Source organism: Cuculus canorus, chromosome 26, assembly GCF_017976375.1.
Source record: "Cuculus canorus isolate bCucCan1 chromosome 26, bCucCan1.pri, whole genome shotgun sequence".
Taxonomy (NCBI): Eukaryota; Metazoa; Chordata; class Aves; order Cuculiformes; family Cuculidae; genus Cuculus; species Cuculus canorus.
Window position 1 is genome coordinate 6673932 of NC_071426.1, and position 20562 is coordinate 6694493.

At 60.9% G+C, this 20562-nt stretch overlaps 1 protein-coding gene across 1 annotated transcript; it reads left to right on the forward strand.

Moving 5' to 3' along the window:
• Window positions 1–591: 591 nt before the first annotated feature.
• On the forward strand, window positions 592–20537 carry FER1L5 (fer-1 like family member 5). The gene is given in 50 exon segments (XM_054088788.1): window positions 592–676; window positions 908–963; window positions 1042–1133; window positions 1215–1323; window positions 1405–1557; window positions 1635–1763; window positions 1840–1902; window positions 1976–2131; window positions 2276–2326; window positions 2410–2521; window positions 3075–3166; window positions 3243–3311; window positions 3425–3468; window positions 4319–4386; window positions 4474–4559; window positions 5019–5120; window positions 5231–5408; window positions 5915–6039; window positions 6125–6216; window positions 6846–7032; window positions 7110–7265; window positions 8156–8249; window positions 8944–9026; window positions 9124–9224; window positions 9306–9468; window positions 9790–9891; window positions 10518–10632; window positions 10707–10784; window positions 10857–11038; window positions 11379–11546; window positions 12908–13057; window positions 13136–13295; window positions 13537–13622; window positions 13733–13774; window positions 13852–13956; window positions 14405–14438; window positions 14441–14535; window positions 14612–14767; window positions 14851–14942; window positions 15741–15911; window positions 16484–16632; window positions 16762–16895; window positions 17818–17906; window positions 17985–18080; window positions 18165–18306; window positions 18393–18492; window positions 19120–19322; window positions 19405–19514; window positions 19599–19746; window positions 19831–20537. Coding segments are annotated over 50 exon segments (5637 nt in total). The 3' UTR covers window positions 19915–20537.
• The last annotated feature ends 25 nt before the right edge of the window (window positions 20538–20562 follow it).

Here is a 20562-nt window from a genome sequence, read left to right on the forward strand (position 1 = left end):
GGCTCCCATCTTTTTCCCAAGCAGCTCACCTACACTCGGTGGCTTCTTAAAAGTCCCGGATCCGGAATTAAGCAGCTTCTCTCGCTGCTCCTCTTGGCTATTTTTGCCGAAAACTCTTTTAGCAGCTTCTCTCGCCGCTTCTCTTGGCTATTTTTGCCGAAAACTCTTTTTTAGTGGCTGTGCCACCTCGGGGAACCCCTAAATTAAAACTCTCCGAAAATCGCTGGCTATATCAAGTCGCGGTCACCAGATGTCGCTGTTGAGACACGACACGGTGATGTGGCAGCAAGTTTCTTTATTGAAGTTACAGGGCCGGCCGGCCGGTGCTTGATCTTACGCGCGCCTCTTATACCCTTGATTAACACACGCGTCTCCGCATGATTGGATTGGCTTATACATAAACAATCTGTGAATGGATAGTGCTACTTTCATGCATGGTCCTATATTGTCTGCCCACTTCTCGTCCCAAGATCTCCTTCCGGGTGCATTAATCAGGGGTCCTCAGCCCGCTGTGGACCCCACACTTGGGCACTATGGTAACCACACCATGGTAACAGCACCGCGGTGGCCCAGGAGCACAGGCAGGTGGCCATGCTGCGGCTGCTGGTGGCCAGCGCCTACATCCCCAGGGCCACCGGCTCCGGACCTGGGGTACATGTGTCTGCCCGCTTCAAAGGTAGCGATAGGGACCATGGGGACGCCGTGGTGACCATCCCCATGGGAGGCCATGGGATGAGATGGCGTTGGCCATTCTGGTGTACCAGGGTGGCATCCTTGTGTGACAGAGTGGTGCTGGCTGTGTCTGGGGACAGCATTGGCTGTCCCCATGCATGGCAACAGTTCCAGCTGTCCTGTACCCCATGTCCCCACCCCAACGTGCCACCACACTCCCTCCTTTCCCCCCCAGGTGTCCCCAGGAGCACCCGAGTGGTGCCAGAGGAGCACAGTCCCAACTGGAATGAGGTGAGGTGACCGCAGGGTGGCCCCTGGTGGCCTGAGGACACTCGGGTCACCCCACCAACTCCTCATCCCTCTCCCTAGACGCTGGCATGGCCGCTGGGCGTGCGTCCCCTGCACCCCATGGCCACCATCACCCTGCGTCTCCGGCACTGGGGCCAACCAGCACCCCAGGGGTGAGTAGCACCCATGGGAGGGCACCCTAGGGGGACCTTCCCCAGCATGGCCACCCTCACCGTGTCCACCTGTCCTTGCAGGGACCTGGGTGCCACCGTGGTTTCACTAGACCGGTTGGTGGCCGACCCTGAGCTACCACTGGCTCTCAGTGACGTCCCACTGCTGGACCCCCAGGGACAGCCCACAGGAGTGAGCACCCCCCATGGACCCTCCAGCAGCACCCCAGGGTGCCACCTGGCATGATCTCGGGTGCCACCCATCCCTTTGCAGTGCACCATCACCCTCTGTTGCTCCTACGTTCCCCATGGCACGGCCAGAGATGCTACAGTCCCTCTACAAGGACAGGTGCCACCACAGGCGGTGTCACCAGGGCCACCCCACCACCCCACCAAGCTCCCAGCAGGGAGTAAAGAGGATTTCCAGGTATGGCACCCATGGGTGCAGTGGCACCCAAGGTGATGTCCCATCCAGCAGCCACCGCGTCACCATTTGTCCCACAGGTACGAGTGAGGATCATCAAGGGCCACCAGCTCCAGGGAAATGACATCAAGCCTGTGGTGAGCGTCCTCATCGGCCAGCACCGCTTCAGGACCAGGATCCGGGTGGGGAACAGCCCCTACTACAACGAGGTGACCACAGGGAGGGGACACGGGGACCTGTCGGTGTCCCCTCACCCCACCCTCACCTCATTTTTCCCATTTCTAGGTGTTTTGCCAAAATTTCCACCAGACGCCCACCCAGCTGGCGGCAGAGCCCATCCACATCCAGGTCAGGGTTGGGTGGCACCGGCAGGGATGGGGACACTGGGGTGGTGGCTGACACCGTGTTCCCCTGGTCACAGGTGCTGAACTCACGGGCCACCCGCGCCCATGCTGTCATTGGCATCTTCCAGGTGAGGGACGGTGGCTTGAGCACACGGGTCACACCCCAGTTCAGCCACTCTCACCGCCTTTGCCATCCTCACAGCTCAACGTCGGCACTGTCTACTGCGCACCGGGTAAGCGAGAGGGTTGGGGTGACACCATGGTGACACCGGGATGACACCAGGGTGATGCTGGTGTCTCCCACCCTGCCAGGACACGCCTTGAGCTGGAAGTGGCTGAGCCTGCAGCATCCCCAACGCCCCGACGCTGGCTCCCAGGGCTACATCCGTGTCAGCCTAGCCGTACTCCGCGCCGGCGAGACGGTGCAGGTGAGCACCTCATCCACCCCAGGACCCCCAGGACAATATTCTCTGGGCGCAGGGGTCCCCAATTTTCCACTCCTCCTCTAAAGGAGCAGGAGGAACCGGCAGAGGATGAAGACGTGGAGGCCAACCTGCTGCAGCCACCACCATGTGCTGCCACACTTCAGCTCCGCATCTACCGTGCCGAGGACCTGCCGCAGGGTGGGCACCGGGGCTTGGGGTGGGATGGATTTGGAGACCCCCTCATGGCTACCTCTCCCCATCCCACCTATAAGAAAGACTTGGAACTGTTGGAATGGATCCAGAGGAGGCCACAGAGGTGATCCGAGGGCTGGAGAACCTATGCTGTGAGGACAGGCTGAGAGAGTTGGGGTTGCTCAGCCTGGAGAAGAGAAGGAGAGACCTTAGAGGAGCTTCCAGTATGGAAAGGGGCTACAGGAAAGCTGAGGAGGGGCTCGTGATCAGGGAGTGCAGGGAGAGGACGAGGAGGAACATTTTTTAGCTGAAAGAGGAGAGATTGAGATGAGATCTTAGGAAGGAATGTTTTGCTGTGAGGGTGGGGAGGCCCTGGCCCAGGTTGCCCAGAGCAGTGGTGGCTGCCCCATCCCTGGAGGTGTCCAAGGCCAGGTTGGATGGGGCTTGGATAACCCTGATCCAGTGGGAGGTGTCCCTGCCCATGGCAGGGGTGGGACTGGATGGGCTTTGAGGTCCTTTCCAACCCAACCATTCCATGATTCTCTGATCCTCGCTGCAGCGGAGCCGGCTCGGCTTCCCTTGGCGGTGCCGGGTGGTGGCAAGAGGGGCTTCGTGGCGGCAGCGGTGCGGGCCAGCTTTGCCGGCAGGACGGTGGGTGCTGGGAAGGGGACGTGGACTGGGGGGACACAGATCTTTCTAGGGGTGTTGACGGCCCTGCTCCTCACAGCTCTGCACCCGGGTGATGCCTCCCGACGCCAACCCCGTGTGGAATGAAGTCTTCTTCTTCCCCCTGAGGGTAAGGTGCTGCCCCAGCGTGCATCCTGCACCACCCAAAGCAGGGGCAACCCCCAAATTGGGAGGGGGACCCACATTTCATTACCAGCTCCCCCTTTTATTTTCTCCCCACAGCTGCCCCCCATCTGTGATGCGATCCAGCTGGCCATCCTCAGCGGGTGAGTTGGGGGGGCCTTGGTTTTGGGGACACCCCCTGGTTTTGGGGTCCTCCTCAGTTTTGGGGACCTCCTTGGGTTTTGGGGGAACCCCCTTGGTTTTGGGTGAAACCGCCGGTTTTGGGGACACCCCTGCTTTTAGGAGACCCTCTCAGCTCTCGGAACACCCCTAGGTTTTGGGGAACCCCGTTGGTTTTGGGCAAAACCCCTGGTTTAGGAGGACCCTTCCTGTTTAGAGGGAAAAACTCTGGTTTTGGGGACACGTCCTCATTTTGGGAGACCTTCCCAGTTTTGGGGACCTTCCTGGTTTTGGGGAACCCCTTTGGTTTTGGTTGAAACACCTGCTTTTGGGCATCTCCCTGGTTTTGGGGAAGCCCTTGGTTTTCGTTGGAACCCCTGGTTTAGGAGGACCCTCATGGTTTTGGAGGACCCCTTATTTTTGGGAGACCTGCCTGGTTTTGGGGACCTCCATGGTTTAGGGTAACCCCTCCCAGTTTGGGAGAACCCCGAGTTTTGGGAGACCCTCACAGTTTTGGGGAGCCCTCTTGGTTTTCAGCAAAATCCACAGTTTTGGGGACTCCCCCACTTTGAGGAACTCCCTTGGATTTGGGTGAAACCCCTGGTGTTGGGGCACCCTCCTGGTTTTGAGGAACCCCTTGTTTTTGGGCAAAAACCCTGGTTTAGGAGGTCTCCCCCAGTTTTGGAGGGCCCCTTATTTTTTTTGAACCCCCTTGTTTTGGGCAACCCCCTCGGTTTTGGGCAAACCCCCTGGTTTTGGAGAAACCTCCTGGTTTGGGGGGAACACCCTGGTTCTGGGGGAGGTTCTTTCACAGCTCCCCATTATCTCTTGCAGCAGCAACGTCCTGGGTACCGCCAACCTCCACCTCTCCCACATCTCCTCCGCTGGCGCAGAGCTTGAGGGTGAGCAAGCTCCACCCTTGGGTGGGGGCTCCTCAACACCCAGGCCCCTCCTTCTCCCCCCTGAACCCCTTCTTTGCCTCCTAGAAGGGACCCCCGGCTTCTTACCCTGCTTCGGACCCAGCTTCCTCCCGTTCTATGGCCCCCGGCCGGATTCTGCCAGGACATGTGGCACCGTGAGTGGTGGCAGGGTGGAGACATCACCCATCACAGGGGACATCCAGGGCCTGATTTCAATCATGGAATCATGGAATGGGTTGGGTTGGAAGGGACCTCAAAGTCCATCCAGTCCCACCCCCTGCCATGGGCAGGGACACCTCCTGCTGGATCAGGGGCTCCAAGCCCCATTCAACCTCGCCTTGAACGCCTCCAGGGATGGGGCAGCCGCCACTACTCTGGGGCAAAATCCTCAAAATGAAAACATTCCTTCCCAAGATCTTATCTCAGTTTCCCCTCTTTCAGCTCAAAACCATTACCCTCATCCCATCCTTGCACTCCCTGACCAAGAGCCCCTCTCCAGCTTTCCTGGAGACCTTCTCCATAGTGGAAGCTCCTCTAAGGTCTCCCCTTCTCTTCTCATGGCTGGACAAACCCAATTTTACTTTATTTCACCCCTTTTTGTTTTTGTTTTCAAGGCTTATCGGGGCCGGGTGCTGCTGGAACTCAGCACTCACATGGCGACCCCAGACGGGCACCAGCGAGGCACCATCGCCCCCGAGGACATAGCCCAGGTGCAGGTGGGGACACGGGGTGGTGCCACCTCATCATAGACTCTTTTTTTTTCTCTTTTTAAGTGCCATTTGAGTATTTTGGGAGTATTTTATCCACTTTTTTTTTTTTTCTGCAGCGCCACTTGCCCCGCCATCAGTTCGGGCTCTGTGGGGTCTTTTATTCAGCCACCATGGTCCCAGCTGGCCCCGAGCTCCTGCGCTTTGAGATCAGCATTGGCAACTACGGGGACACTGGTGATGTCACCTGCAAACCGTCTGCCTCCGTCACCCCACATGGTTGTCCTGTCTTCGATGGTGAGCAGCAGGCTGGGGTGACACACAAGGGTTGGATCTTCTGTGACGATGGGTTAGGGAGAAACAAAGGTTGGACTTTCCGGGATGCTGGAATGGAGGGACACCAGGGTGGGACCTTCTGGGATGCTGGGATGGGTGTACACAGGGGTTGGACCCTCTGGGATACTGGGATGGGGGAACATCAGAGTGGGACTTTCTGGGATACTGGGATGGGGGAACATCAGAGTGGGACTTTCTGGGATGCTGGGATGGGGAGACACCAAGGTTGGAACATCTGGGATGCTGGGATGGTGGGGACACAAGGGTGGGACCCTCTGGGGTGCTGGGATGAGGGACACCACGGTCGGATCCTCAGGGATGCTGTGATAGGGAGATACCAGGGTGGGACTTTCCAGGATGCTGGGATGGGGAGACACCGGGTTGGACTCTCCAGCTGAGGAAGATGCTGGGTTGTTGGGGACACCAGACTGGAACCCTCTGAGGTGCTCAGGTTCCTCTGGATGTAGGTAACCGCTACCACTACCTGCCATGGTATGGTGACAAGCCGGTGGTGGCTGTCACCTCCTCCTGGGAGGACACCAGTCACCGTTGGGAAACCCTAAATGTCCTGCAAGCGCTGTGTCGGCGGCTGGTGAGCACCCATGGGTGATAGGTGGGGTGGGACATGACCTCCCCTTCCAGCTCAGGGTTGGGATGGTTTGGGGACGTCTTGGCAGGAGAAGAATGTGAAGGAGCTGCGGGGCGCACGCAGGGACAGTGAGGGGGACATCGGCCGGAGGCTCCTGCGGGAGCTGGCTCAGGACTGCAGGTCAGGGGGGTCCCAGAGGGGGAGAAACGGGGGGGGGGTTGGGTGGGAAATGGGGTCTCTTGGGTGGGAAAAGAAGGAATTTGAGAGGAGAAAGTGGGATTGGGGGTGGAAATGGGACAAGTGGGGGGAAATGGGGCATTTCAGGGGAAAATGTGGAATTTCAGGGGGAAATTGGGAGAAAAGTGAGGATTTGAGAAGAGGATGGGGCATTTTGGGAGGGAAATGGGGTATTTGGGGGGGAAATGGGGCATTTCAGGGGGAAATGGAGAGAAAAATGCAGAATTTTAGAGGAGAATGGGGCATGTGGGGGGGAAGTGGGGTATTTTGGGGGGAACTTGGCTGTTTTGAGGGAAAATGGGGCATTTTGTGTGAGGACGGGGCTGTTTTGGGGAGAAAGGAGGCATTTTGTGGGGGAACAGGGCTGGTTTTTTTGGGCAAAGGGCATTTTGTGAGGGAATCAGGCTGTTTTGGGGGGAAAACCTGGCATTTTGTGAGGCAACTGAGCTATTTTAAGGGGAAATGGGATATTTTGTGGGGGACCTGGGCTGTTTTGAGGGGAAATGGGGCATTTTGTTGGGGAACCAGGCTTTTTGGGGGGGAAATGAGGCATTTTGTGAGGTTTTTCGTAGGCGAGCGCTGTCCCAGCTGGAGGCGCAGCCAACCCTGACTCCACTGGATGCCCACTTGCGCACCGCGCGCTTTCATCTCCTCCGGCACGTGGCAGCGGTGGCGGCAACACCACCGAGATCGGGCTGGGACACGTTGCTGCTGGTGGCCGAGGGCTGGCTGTGCCGCGTGGCCGCCCTGGCTGTCGAGGTGGGGGCCGGGCATCGCGGGGTCCATTGCTGCAATGAGTTGTGGCCGGTCTCAGCTGATGGCGTCTCTGCCCGCAGCCACAGGTGACCATGCCCGACGTGCTGCTCTGGCTGCTGCGGGGCGAGCAGCGGGTGGCCTGCGCCCGCATCCCTGCGTCCGACATCATCTTCTCCCAGAGTGGCCCCAGCGCTTGCGGCCAGCTCTGCGGACGGACCCAGACCCTCTTCTTGACAGTAGGAGCCCACATCCCCTCTATGTTGAGCCCACATCCCCTCTATGTTGCCCTGTGTCCCCTCCATATCCCCTCCATGTCCCATCCAAGCGCTCTCCATCTCCCCTGTGCCCCATCCATGAACCTTTTACCTTTGTGTCCCCTTCATGTCCCTCTAGAACTCCTTCACATCTCCAATACGTCCCCTGTGTTCCCCCAATGTCCAACTGCTCCACGTCTCCCTCCTTGTCCCTCTTTGTCCCCTCTAATGTCCTCTCCCCATCCCACGCACGTCCCCCAGGCTCTCCCACATGCCTGCTCATTGTCCCCCTCCTTGTCCCCCTCGTGTACCCTCCTTGTCCCCACCACATCCCTTCAGAATCTCCACATGCCTGCTCCATGTCCCCTCCTTGTCCCCACCATGTCCCCCCCAGGATATCCCGACATGCCTGGCTTCCATGTCCCCCCTCCTTGTGCCCTCCTTGTCCCCTCACCCCGTCCCTTCAGAGTCAGCCACATTGCCAGCTCCTTGTCCCCCTCATGTCCGACTACTTGTCCCCACCATGGCCCCCAGGCTCTCCTACATGCCTGCTCCATGTCCCCGTCCTTCTCCCCCTCGTGTGTCCCCTCCTTGTCCCCAGATGCCAGGCTCTGGGCACATTGGTGCCCAGCTCCGCCTGTGGCTGTGTTGGGTCGTGTGGTGGACAGCAAGGACCTGTCACGGCACCTTGAGGGTACCCTGCGCAATCTATGCCGAGACAGTGAGTGCTGGAGACTGGAGACACCCGCAGGGTGCCCCCCAGTCCCCCCTCAACGCCATGTGTGTTCCCCCTCCCAGTAATGAAAACCAGACCAGGCTGCTGGCAAGTGGAGTTCCCGGGTGCTGCTGGGGTGCCCCATCTTCTCCGACAGCGCCGGGCAAAACCAGGCTGCCCCGCCACCAAGATCCGACCCCCCCAAGGGCTGGCGCTGGAGTGGACCCTGGAAGGTGGAGCCGCAGCGGCGGGTGAGTCCTGGGGGATAGATTGTGGAATCATTGGGCTGGAAAAAGACCTTTGAGGTCATCAAGTCAAACTGTCCCTGTCCACAACTAAACATCCCTGAGGCACCTCGTCTGCCTGTCTTCTAAACCCCTCCAGGGATGGGGATTCCACCACCGCCCTGGCAGCCATTCTGGTGCCCAAGACCCTTTGGTGAAGAAATTTCCCTAATGTCCAATCTGAACCTGCCCTGTGCAACTTGAGGCCATTCCCTCTTTTCCATCCCTTGTTATTAGGGAGCAGAGCCCAGCACCCACCTCCCCACAAACCTCTTTTCCTGGAGCTGCAGAGGGTGATGAGGTCTCCCCTCAGCTCCTCTTCTCCAGGCTAAAGTACCCGCAGGTCCCTCACCGCTCCCACAACCACTGTTCTCCAGACCCTTCCCCAGCTCCGTTCCCTTCTCCGGACACGCTCCAGCCCCTCATGTCCTCCTTGGAGTGAGGGGTCCAAAATTGACCTCAAAATTGTGGCCTCACCAGCACCAAGCACAGGGGGACTATCCTTCCCTGCTCCTGCTGGCCACCCCATGGACTGATCCAAGCCAACATATCAGATTGAGAATAGGTGACGTCTTGGGGACCTCAGAGAGGGTGAACACCACCATTGTCCCCTTGTCTCCAAGGCTGCTGTTGGACATAGAGAGGGCCCAATGTGGGTGAGGTGCTTGGAGAGAGGTCTACGAGAACGAGAGCCGACGGCTCAGCGGCGAGTGGGGACCTGCAGCCGTGTCCAGCACTGATGCTGTGAGTGGGCGATGGTGTGGCCGGACTGGTATCCACCCATGGCGGTGGGTGGGGTGACACGAGCACATCAGGCTCAGCTCTTGCCCGGTTTTTGCAGAGCGGGTCAGCGGTGCCGCCCAAGGAGGAGGTGGAGTGTCCCAAGGCTGGCACATCACCGACGGCTGGCGGTGGCCGTGGCCGGGGCCGTGGACGAGGCCGGTGAGAGTGTGTCCCCACTGGGCACTCAAGGGTGGACACTGCGCGGGTGGTGGCAGTGGTGAGGACACCTGGGTGCCGCAGTTTGGCAGTACGGAGCGAGTGTGGCCCCCGGCACCCCCACCGTTGGCATGGCACGCTGCCGAGAAGACCTACCACCGCACCGTCGCCGGCGCTGGCTGCGCACCCGCCACAGGATCCCAGCACTCATGGACCAGAGCAGGATGTGGCCACCTTCCTCCAGCTGGTCAGGGCAGCAGGGACAGGGACGGGGTGGGGGACGGGGGGGACAGAGCTGGAGTGGCACGGGCAGGGGTGGCACAGACACGGGTGGCAGGGATGGGGACAGCAGGGATGGGGATGGGGGTGGCAGGGATGGGTAACAAGGTGGAGGTGACGACAGTGGTGGTGGCAGGGCCAGGCCTTTGCCCACAGAGCCCTGCCTATGAGCAGCCTTGTCCACCCCCCACCGCCGTCCCCCGTGTCCTCACGAACAGCGCCGAGGCCAGCGGCAGGGACCGAGGCCTGGGAGTACGGGTCCCTCTGGGGATGCCACTTCCATCTCCAGCGCCGCGTGGGTGACACGTGCCGGCGGCGGTGCTGGCACCGGGACATGGTGCCCAGCCAGCCCCAGACCGTGGCACCCCTCTTCCTCCTGGATGGCTCCCCGGTAGGAGAGCAGTAGGAGGGATGGAGGGAAGGATGGAGGGATCCAAGGGAGGGAGGGAGGATGGAGGAAAGGAAGGAGATAAGGCTGCAGGGAAAGAGGAGAGAGGGATGGAGGGAGGGGTGGAGAGAGGAAAGGATGCAGGAGAGGGAAAGATGAAGAGAGAGAGGACCCAGGGGAGGAGGGAGGGGAGGACAAAAAGAGGGTGGATGGGATAGGGCTTCATAAAGGGATGCAGGGAGAGAGGCATGGATGGAGGGATGCAGAGAGAGGAATGGAGGGCAGGATGAAGGGATGTAGGGAGAGAGAGGTGGGGGGAAAGAGGATGGAGGGGAAGGATGGAGGGATGCAGGGAGAGAGGTGATGGAGGAAGATGCAGGGAGAGATGGATGAAGGGTGGAGGGATACAGGGATGGACAGATGAAGGGAGAGAGGGATGCAGGGAGAGGGACAGAAGGCCAGAGAGATGTAGGGATGCAGGAACAGAGGGCAGGATGGAGGGATGGATGAGGGATAAATGGAAGGATGTGGGGATGGCATGGTGCTAGGGCAGTAGGACAGCAGGACACAGAGTTGGAGAAAAGCAGGGACAAGGGGATCCTCACCCCAACATTCCCATCCCACAACAGAGCGCGGAGGATCTGGACGAGGAGGATCAACCAGCTGAGACAGAGCAGCAGGCACGGGGCTCATCCTGGACCCTCCTGCAGCAGTCGGCGCCCCTCATCCTCTGCACCTTCCACAGTGAGCCCTGGGGGCACTGGGATGGGGCCAGGGGGGGACTCAGAACCCTCTGCCAACCCTCTCCTCTCCCACAGAGCCCAACTTCTTCCAGCTCCGCTGCTACATCTTCCAGGCCCTGGAGCTGACACCTTGTGGCACCAAGGCCACCGCAGGTGGGATCCCCTGTCCCCCGGCGTCCCCCCAGTGGGGGACCCCAGGGTGCTGATGGTGCCACTGTCACCCAGACCCTGTCGCCCATGTCTCCTTCGTGCACGTCAGCCAGAGCACCCGGGTGCTGCCCGGCACCCTGGACCCGCTCTGGGACCAGACGCTACTTTTTCACCGGGTCCTGCTCTACGGGGACCCCCGGGGGGTCCGGGATGAGCCCCCCGCCGTGGTGGTGGAGGTCTTTGACCAGGATGGAAGGGTATGGCACCCGTGGGGATGGAGTGGGGACAAGGGCAGGGAGAGGGAGGGGCAGGGGTGGCTGTGGGGACAAGGATAGAGATGAAACACAGGATGGATTGGGGACAAGGACAGGGAGAGGAACAGGGATTGAGACAGGAGGAACAAGGTCCAGGATGGGGAATGGGATGGGAACAAGCTGGGGACAGGGATGAAGAACAGATGGACTCGGACAAGGACAGAGAGAGGGAAGGAGACAGGAGTGGTTGGGACAGGGATTGAAACATGGATGGAGACAGGAGACGCGGGTGGGGTCACCCACCGGTGGGGGGCAGCACCCACACCCAAGTAACACCTTGCAGGGGGACGGTGGTTTCCTGGGGAGAGGCGTGTGCATCCCAGAGGTTTGGCTGGACGTGGGGCGCCGGCAGCCCCCTCGGTCGTCGGCGGTTCCCTGCTGGAGGGGCCGGCCGCGGGGGCCGGCCGGGGAGCTTGCTAGGCCGCCTTTGAGCTGCTGCACGATGCTAGAGGTGAGGGGGTGGCCTAGGGCTGGGTGAGGGCATGGCGGTGATGGAGGGTCCCATCATCATCATTGTCCCTGCCGGATGGGTCCCTGGTGCAGGTCAGCATCCACCCTGGAGGAATGGTGTCTTCAGCATCCCATGGGACTCCGGCCGCTCCTGCAGCTGGTGGCACTGAGGTGAGACCTGGAGACAGGCTGGGGAACTGGGATGAAGAAGAGGATGGATCTGGGACGAGGGGAGGGAGAAGGGTGGGGATGGCGTGGACGTGGACTGGGATGGAGACAGGAGGGACCAGGTCTGGGATGAGGAAGTGGAGCGGAACAGGATTGGGAACAGGGATGGAGACGGGGATTGGGAACAGGGTCAGGACAGGGAGGGGGACAACAAGGATGAGATGGATCTGGGACAAGAGCAGGGAGAGGGAAGGGGAATGGGGACAGGGATGAGTGGGGACAAGGACAGGAATTGGAACAGGGATGGATACAAGAGGGACGAGGTCTGGGGTCCAGGAGTGGGACTGGAGAAGCCTGGGGATAGGGACAAGGATGAAGAAGGAGGTGGATTTGGGACAAGAAAAGGGAGAGGGAAGGGGACAGTCTGGGGACAGGAACGGGACGGGGAAAGGGATGTGATAGGAACAAGGACAGAGAGAGAAAGGGAATGGGGGTGGCTGCGGACGTGGATTGGAACAAGGATGGAGACAGGAGGGACCAAGGCCTGGGGTGGGGAATGGGATGGGGACATGCTGGGACAGGGATGAAGAAGGGAATGGGATGGGGACAAGGAAAGAGAGAGGAAAGGGGACAGGGGTGGCTGGGGACAGGGACAGGGATTAGAATAGAGATGGAGACAGAAGAAAACAAGGCCTGGGGTGGGGAATGGGATGGGGACAGCCTGGGGGACTGGGTTGAAGAGGGGGATGGATTTGGGACAAGGAGGAGGGAGAAGAATTGGGAATGGGGACAGGGATGACTGGGGACAAGGACAGGGATTGGAACAGGAATGGAAACAGGAGGGACAAGGTCTAGAATGAGGAATGGGATGGGAACAGGGAGGGGAACAGGGAGGAAGGTGAGATGGGTTTGAGGTCCAAGATGGAGATTAGGAGGGGAACAGGCTGGGAACAGGGACAGGGATGAAGGTCCTGAGAATGGGAACATGGACAGGGATGGGGACAACGATGAAGAAGAGGATGAAGATGGGACAGGCACAAGGACAGGGATGAAGAAGGGGACAAGCACAGAAGGAGGCAGACAAGATGAGGAAAGGATGGGGATGGAGACAGACAGGGACAAGGGTGGGGACGGGCACCTCCAGCGTCCCCAACTCGAGGTGGCCGGGGGGTGACAGCTGCCGGGTGCCCCCAGGTGCTGGCATGGGGGCTGCGGGGGCTGCGTGGTGGTGTGCGGGCGCCCAGCCTGGAGGTGCAGTGCGGGGGCCGGATCCTGCAGACCCCAACCATCACCGACTTTGGCACCAACCCCAACTTCCCCATCAATGCCTTCCTGCTGACACTGGTGAGAAGGGGGCGCGGGGGGAGCACCGCACCCATGGGTGCTGCCGCTGGGACCCTACTGAACCCTGTCTCGCCCCAGCTCCTGCCGACAGAGGAGGAGTTCATGCCTCCCATCCGGCTGCGGGTGCTGGACACGCGGAGCTTTGGGTACCGGCCTGAGGTGGGGCAGGCGTGCGTGCAGAGCCTGGGGCAGTACTGCTGCCAGCCCCACGGCGAGGGGAACCCCCCACCAGGCTCTGGTATGGCCCTGCCCCATCTCTGCCATCCCATCCCCGTCCCTGCCCCATCGCATCCCAGCCCAGCCCTGCTCCATCGCATCCCATCCCCATTCCTGCCTCAATGCGTCCCATCTCCATCCCTGCCCCATTCCTCCCTGCCTCTGCTTCATCCCTGCCCCATCTCTGCCCCATTCCTGCCCCATCCCTGCCCCGTCCCAGCCCCATTCCTGCCCCTTCCCGGCCCCATCTGTCCCTCCTGCAGGCAGGACCCCACACATGCACCACCTCCGGGAGAGTCTTTTTGCCCCTCTCCTCCCCAGCAGCTCCCGCTGGGGCAGGATAGCTCAGGTGAGTCACTGGGCCCTCAGCGCCCAGATTCCACCCTTGGCATCGCTGAGTGCCAGCATCTTCAGCCCCATTCCTCAGTTTCCCCAAGCAGTCCCCTTTGCTCCCTGCAGATGCTGCCCAGGATCACCACCAAGAAGGGTTCTGCGGACAAGGTGGGTGCAGGAACAGGGCTATGGGGCCACCAGGGCCACCCGGGCCACCCATTGCCACCTCACCCTGCTCCCACCAGGCTGAGGAGGAGGATGAAGATGAGGATGACTGGTGGAGCAAATTCTACGCAGCCATGGGGGGCACGGCAAAAAGCCGGCGGAGGACAAACAGGGACAGACTGAAGGTGAATCAAAGCCTGGGACCTGGAGCAGGGGGCAGGGGACAAGGATGGAGACAGGAACAGGAATGGGATGGGATGGGATGGGGACAGGAATGAAGCCAGGGATTGGGATGGGATTGGCTGAGGACAAAGACAGTGGTGGAGATAAGGATGAGGATGGGACACAGATGAGGTCAGGGATGTGGATGGAGGTGAGATGGGGATTGAGATGGGGACAGGGATGAAAATGGGACAAGGTCAGAGATGGAGATCGGGAGGGGAACAGGCTGCAGACAAGGACGGTGATGATGAAGGGGATGGGATGGAGATGAGGATAGAGAGGACAAGATGAGGACAAGGACAAGGATGAAGATGGGATGGGGACAAGGATGAAGAAGGGCAGGGGGAGAAGCACCAAGATAGGGATGGGGATTGGATGGGGACAAGGATGAGGACAGGACCCGCTCTCCAGATCTACAGCTGCGAGCTGGAGGCAGTGCCCGAATTCGAGGGCTGCAGGATTTCTGCCAGACTTTCCACTCTACCTGCCGGGACGTCCCCCCACAGCAGGCGAGGGACCCGTGCCCTGTGGGCGAGTTCAAGGTGGGTGAGAGCCCCTGGGGAACCCCAGACCCACGGTGGGGGCACCTCGAGGTGCTCAGCTGAGCGGTTCTCACAGGGGCTCTTCCGTATCTACCCACTGCCTGAGGACCCTGGGGTGGCTCCACCACCCCGCCACTTCCAGGAGCTGCCACCCAGACAACCCCAAAAGTGCCTTGTGAGGGTCTACATCGTCCGGGCCTTCGACCTTCCTCCGCGTGACAGGAATGGGCTGGTAAGGCCACCGATGGCTGCTGGGAAGGGGTCCCCTGCCCGCCCCTCCCAGTGCCACCCTGATGGTCCCCTCCCTGCTGGCAGTGTGACCCCTACATCCGCGTCTCGCTGGGGACGATGACTGTGGGCCAGCGGGACCAGTACGTGCCCAACACCCTGGAGCCCGTTTTTGGCAGGTATGGCCAGGGCTGGGGGGCCAGTGGGCCCAAGGGGGGCTGGTGGAACCCCATTCCCCACGTCAGCCTGGCCCTATGGCACTGGGTCACCATGCCACCAGGTGACACACCAGTGGGTCTCCACCTCTCCTGGCTTCCACATCACCAGATCCCCGTTCCCCATGCCAGGAGGTCCCCAAGCCACCAAGATCCCAGTTCCTCTGCCAGCACATCCCCACGCCAGCAGGTCCCCAGTCCTTCTGCTGGAGGGTCCCTGTGCCACCAGATGCCCCATTCCCAACATCTGCAGTTCCCCATGCCACCAGGTCCCCATTTCCCATGTCACCAGGTCCCCCTTCCCCACAACGGCAGGTCCCCATGCCACCAGATGCCCCATTCCTCATGCATCTCTGTGCCACCAGGTCCCCATTCCCAACATCTGCAAATCCCTATAACACTAACGTCCCCATGCCACCGGGTCCTCCTTCCCCACAACAGCAAGTCCGTATGCCACCAGATGCCCCATTCCTCATGCTGGTTTGTCCCCATGCCACCACATCCCCATTCACCATGCCACCAAGGTCCCCATGCCACTAGATGCTCCATTTCCCATGCTGGGGCGTCCTGTGCCACCAGATGTTCCATGCCACTAGGTCCCCATTCCCTGTGCCAGAAGATCCTCGTGCCACCAGATGCCCCATTCCCCATGCTGAAAGTGCCACTGGGTCCCCATCCTTCTGGGTCCCCCCTCCCTGTGCCAGTGGGTGCCAGCCCCCCCTCCAGCATGTCCCCAGGGCTGATGGCACCCCTGCTTGCCAGGCTGTTCGAGGTGACGGGCACCATCCCGCTGCAGAAGGACCTGCGGGTCACCCTGGTGGACTATGACCTCCTGCCACCTGACCAGGAGATCGGCACCACCACCATTGACCTGGAGAACCGCCTGCTGTCCCGCTTCCGCGCCCACTGCGGGCTGCCGGCTGTCTACCGCACGTGGGTGTCCCTGGGGCCAGGGGACGTCAGGGGGCTGAGGACATCGGGGGGCACTGTCCCGAGGCCAGGAGAGGGCATGGGGTGGGCACGAGATGGCAGGGACGAGGTGAGGACAGGGATGGGCACAAGGAGATGGGAACAGGGATTGGCACGAGGACATGGGACAGGGATGGACAGGTGGAGATGGGGATAGGGGTGGCACAAGGAGATGGGGACAGGGATGGGCACAAGGGGATGGGAATAGGGAGGGCACAGGGGGGATGGGGACAGGATGGGAATAGGTATGGGTACAGGGAGATAGGGATAGGATGAGGACAGGGATTGGCACGAGGAGATGGGATGGTGTGGGCGCAGGGATGGGAACAGGGAGATGGGGGTGGAGTGGGCACAGGAATGGGCATGAGATGGTTATGGGGCAGAAATGGGGTGGAGGTGAGTAGGCACAAGAAGATGAGGATGGCGTTGGCACAGGGCTGGACACAGGGGAATGAGGTGGCAAGGGAGATGGTGGCCATGCCAGGGTGGTGACACCCAGGAGTGGGGACACTGCAGCCCTCCCACTGTCCTTGCAGTGATGGCCCTGGCTGCTGGCGAGACCAGTTGCCCCCCAGTCAGGAACTGGAACGCTTCGCTCGCACCCGAGGGCTCCCAGCACCCGAGTTCAGCGCCGAGGGCACCACAGTCACCTTCGGGGACCAAACCTTCCTCCTCAGTCACTTTGGTGTGTGGGAGTCTGGGGGGGTTGGGAGGGGCAGGGGGGTATCTGGAGGGTGCTGGTTGGTCTGGGGGGCTTCTAGGGGGTCTGGGGGAATCAGACCCTGTGCCCTGGTGACATGGCTCAGCCTTGCAGAGAGCGGCCCCCCAACGCACCCTGGGGCCCCCCGTGAGCGCCTGGCCCTGCACGTGCTCCGTGCCTGCCACCTTGTCCCTGAGCACCTCGAAACCCGCACCCTCTACAACAGCACCCAGCCCGGGCTGGAGCAGGTGGGGACGGGGACACAGCCAGGGAGGGACCTTGGGGCGTGGGGGGAGACAGGGAACCTGTGTGGGATGATGGGGACCCCAGATGGGACCTTGGGTATGGGGGGTGACAGGGACCCCAGGGTGATGGGACCTTGGAGTATTGGAGATGACAAGGGGACGAGGACCTAGGAGTGACAGGCAACCTGCCGGGTCTGATGGGGACCCCAGGGCGATGTGGCCTTGGGGTATTTGGGGTGACAGGGACCCCACGTGGGGTGATGGGGACCACAAGGTGATGGGACCTTGGGATAAGGGGGAAGGCAGGGGGACAAGGACCTTGGGGTGACATGGAACTTGTGGGGGGTGACTGGGACCCCAGGATGATGGGACCTTGGGGTACAGGGGTGACAGGAGGACGAGGACCTTGAGGTGACAGGGAACCTGTCAGGTCTGAGGGGAACTCCAGGGTGATGTGGCTGTGGGACATATGGGTGACAGGGGCAAGAGGACCTTGGAGTGACAAGGATCGCGTGTGGGGTGATGGGAACCCCAGATGGGACCTTGGGGTATAGGGGTGACAGGAACCCCAGGATGATTGACATTGGGATATGAGGAGTGACAAGGGGACAAGGACCTTGGGGTACAGGAACCCATGGGAGGTAATGTGGACCCCAGGGTGATGGCACTTTGGGGTATGGGGGGTGACAAGGGGACAAGGACCTCATGGGGGGTGATGGGGACCCCAGGGTGATGGGACCTTGGGGTATGGGGGGTGACAGGGGGATGAGAACCTTGAGGTGACAAGGACCCTGAGGAGGGTGATAGGGATCCCGGGGAAGGTGGAGGGGACCCCAGGGTGGGGTGATAGGACCCATGGGGACAGGGACACGCAGGGAACCGGAGGACGGAGGGTGCCAGTGCCAGCGTCCCCACATCCGCGCAGGGCAAGGTGCAGATGTGGGTGGACATCTTCCCCGCGAGCCTTGGGCCCCCCGGCCCCCCTGTGGACATCACCCCCCGCAAGCCCCAGAGGTGAGCGCCCAGCCAGGCCCCACAGAGGGGACAGGGACACCCTGGGGAGAAGGTGACACGTCCTTTTCCCCCCTCGAGGTACGAGCTGCGCTGCGTGGTCTGGAACACGCAGGACGTGGACCTGGTAGATGTCAACATGCTTGGAGAGCGAATGAGCGACATCTATGTCACCGGGTGAGCGAGGCCACCACAACCGCGTCAAGGAGGTGACAGCAGGGCTGGGGAGAAGGGTGGGGTGACGGTGTGCCCTTGCTCCAGGTGGCTGGAAGGAATGGAGGAGCAGCGGCAGAGGACGGATGTGCATTACCGCTCGCTGCAAGGCGAAGGGAACTTCAACTGGCGTTTCGTCTTCTCCTTCGAGTACCTGGTGGCCGAGCAGCTCTGCGTTCTGCCCCGGAAGGCGAGGGAGACCCTGGGAATGGGGGTTCTGGGGCGGGGGGGGACACAGGGGACAAGGCTGACCTTTCCTCCTCCCCGTCACGGCAGGAGCATTTCTGGAGCCTGGACGAGACGGTGCTGAAGGTGCCCCCCAAACTCATCCTCCAAGTGTGGGACAACGACAAGTTTTCAGCTGATGATTTTCTGGGTGAGACCCCGTTTCCACCTATTTTCCAGGGTGGGGAGCACCCACAACTGATGAGAAGCACCCATGAGTGATGGGAAGTACCCACGGGTGATGGGAACCACCCACAAGCTCTGGGGGGGACCCACAAATAGTGGAGGACACCCACAAGTGGTGATGGGGGGCACCCACGGGTGGCAAGCACCTATGAGTGATGGGGACCATCCACAAGTGGTAGGGAGCATCCACGGGTGACAGGAAGCACCCACAAATAATGAGGAGCACCCTTGGGTAATGGGGGACACCCACAAGGGACAAGGAGCATCCACAAGTGACGGGGGCCACCCATGGGTGATGGGAGGCACCCACAAGTGGTGGAGAGCACCCATGGGTGACAAGGAGCACCCACAAGTAGTAGGAAGCTCCATGCAGGGAGCACACACAAGTAATGGAGAGCACCTACAGGTGATGGGGAGCACCCACAATTGATGGGGAGCACAGGTGACAAGGAGTATCCACAACTGATGGGGAGCACCCACAAGTGATTAAGTCACCCACGGGTGACAGAGAGCACCCACAATTGATAGGGGGCACTCATGGGTGATGGGGGCACCCACAAGCTGCCCTCCCCACCTTGGGTCTCCCTCGCAGGCGTCCTGGAGCTGGAGCTCACAAGGCTGCCACAGCCAGCGCAGCGCCCCCAGGACTGCGCCGTAGCACCGCAGCGGACCCCCCAAAGCCGCTGGCGCTGCCGGGGGGCGCAGCTCCCCTCCCGGTTCTCCCTTTTCCACCAGAGACGGGTGAGGGGGTGGTGGCCCTGCATCGTGCAGGAGGGCAACACACATCGCCTCTCGGTAGGCAGGGGACACTGGGACAGCAATGCTGGGGTGGGGGGGACAAATCCTGCCCCCACTTCCCACCCATTGTCCCCTCCAGGGTAAATTAGAGCTGAGCCTGGAGGTGCTGACAGCGAAGGAGGCAGAAGAGCGGCCGGCGGGGAAAGGTCGAGAGGATCCCAACATGTACCCAACGCTCCTGCCACCCGTGTGAGTCCCTGGGGCGAGCAGCTCATCCCCGTGGGGTGACAGGACTGGGGGACAGGGTTCCCTGATGTCCGTGTCCCTTTGTAGGCGGCCAGAGTCATCCCTCCTGTGGCTGCAAGCTCCACTGCGCATCCTGCGCTACAGCATCTGGCGCCAACACCGCAGCCGCATCTGCTTGCTGTTCGCCCTGGCAATGCTCCTTGCTCTGCTTCTCACCTTCCTCTATGCCACCCCGGTGAGCACGGGGGCACTGGTGCACCCCAAACCCCTGTCCTTGCCTGCAGAGCACACCCTGAGCTCCCTCTCGCCCTCCCTGCAGGGTTATTTGGCCATGAAGCTGGTTAAGCCTCTCCAGAGTTTGGACCTTGGCAGCGCTAAGCATCCCCCAGCCGGCACGCTGTAAGCGTCGCCATCCCCAGGGAGCACCGAGGAGATTGACACACCGGCATCACCTCTTTAATAAAACTACATCCAGGAACGGTCAAAGCCTCATCCCCAGCTCCGTGGGCTGGGCTGGGGTGGCAAAAGAGGTACTGCATTTTGGGGAGCCCTGTGGCACTGTGATGCAGCTCGCTACGGTGCTCAACAGCATCGGTTTGGGGAGGAAATGCTGCATTCAGGGGCACCAGAGCCCCATGGCACTGGGACACGGCCACAGACTCCCTACAGTGCTCGACAGCACCGGCTTGCGGAGGAAATGTTACTTCCAGGGGTTTTGAAGACCCACAGCACTAGGACGTGGCCACCTGACTCCATACACCGCTTGACAGCACCAGTTCCAAGAGACCAGTTCCTGCTTCCAGGGGCCTCTAAGCCTCACGGCAACAGGACACAGCCCCAAACTCATTATGGCACCTGGGATGCAGCCTCCAGCTGCCCCCTACAGCGCTCAACAGCACCAGCTGGGGAGGAAATGCTACATCAGGGGCTTTGAAGACCCACAGCACTCGGACATGGCCGCCTGACTCCATCCAGCACTTGACAGCATCGGGTCTGGGAAAGAAATGCTACATCGAGAGACCTCAGAGCCCCACGGCACTGGGATACAACC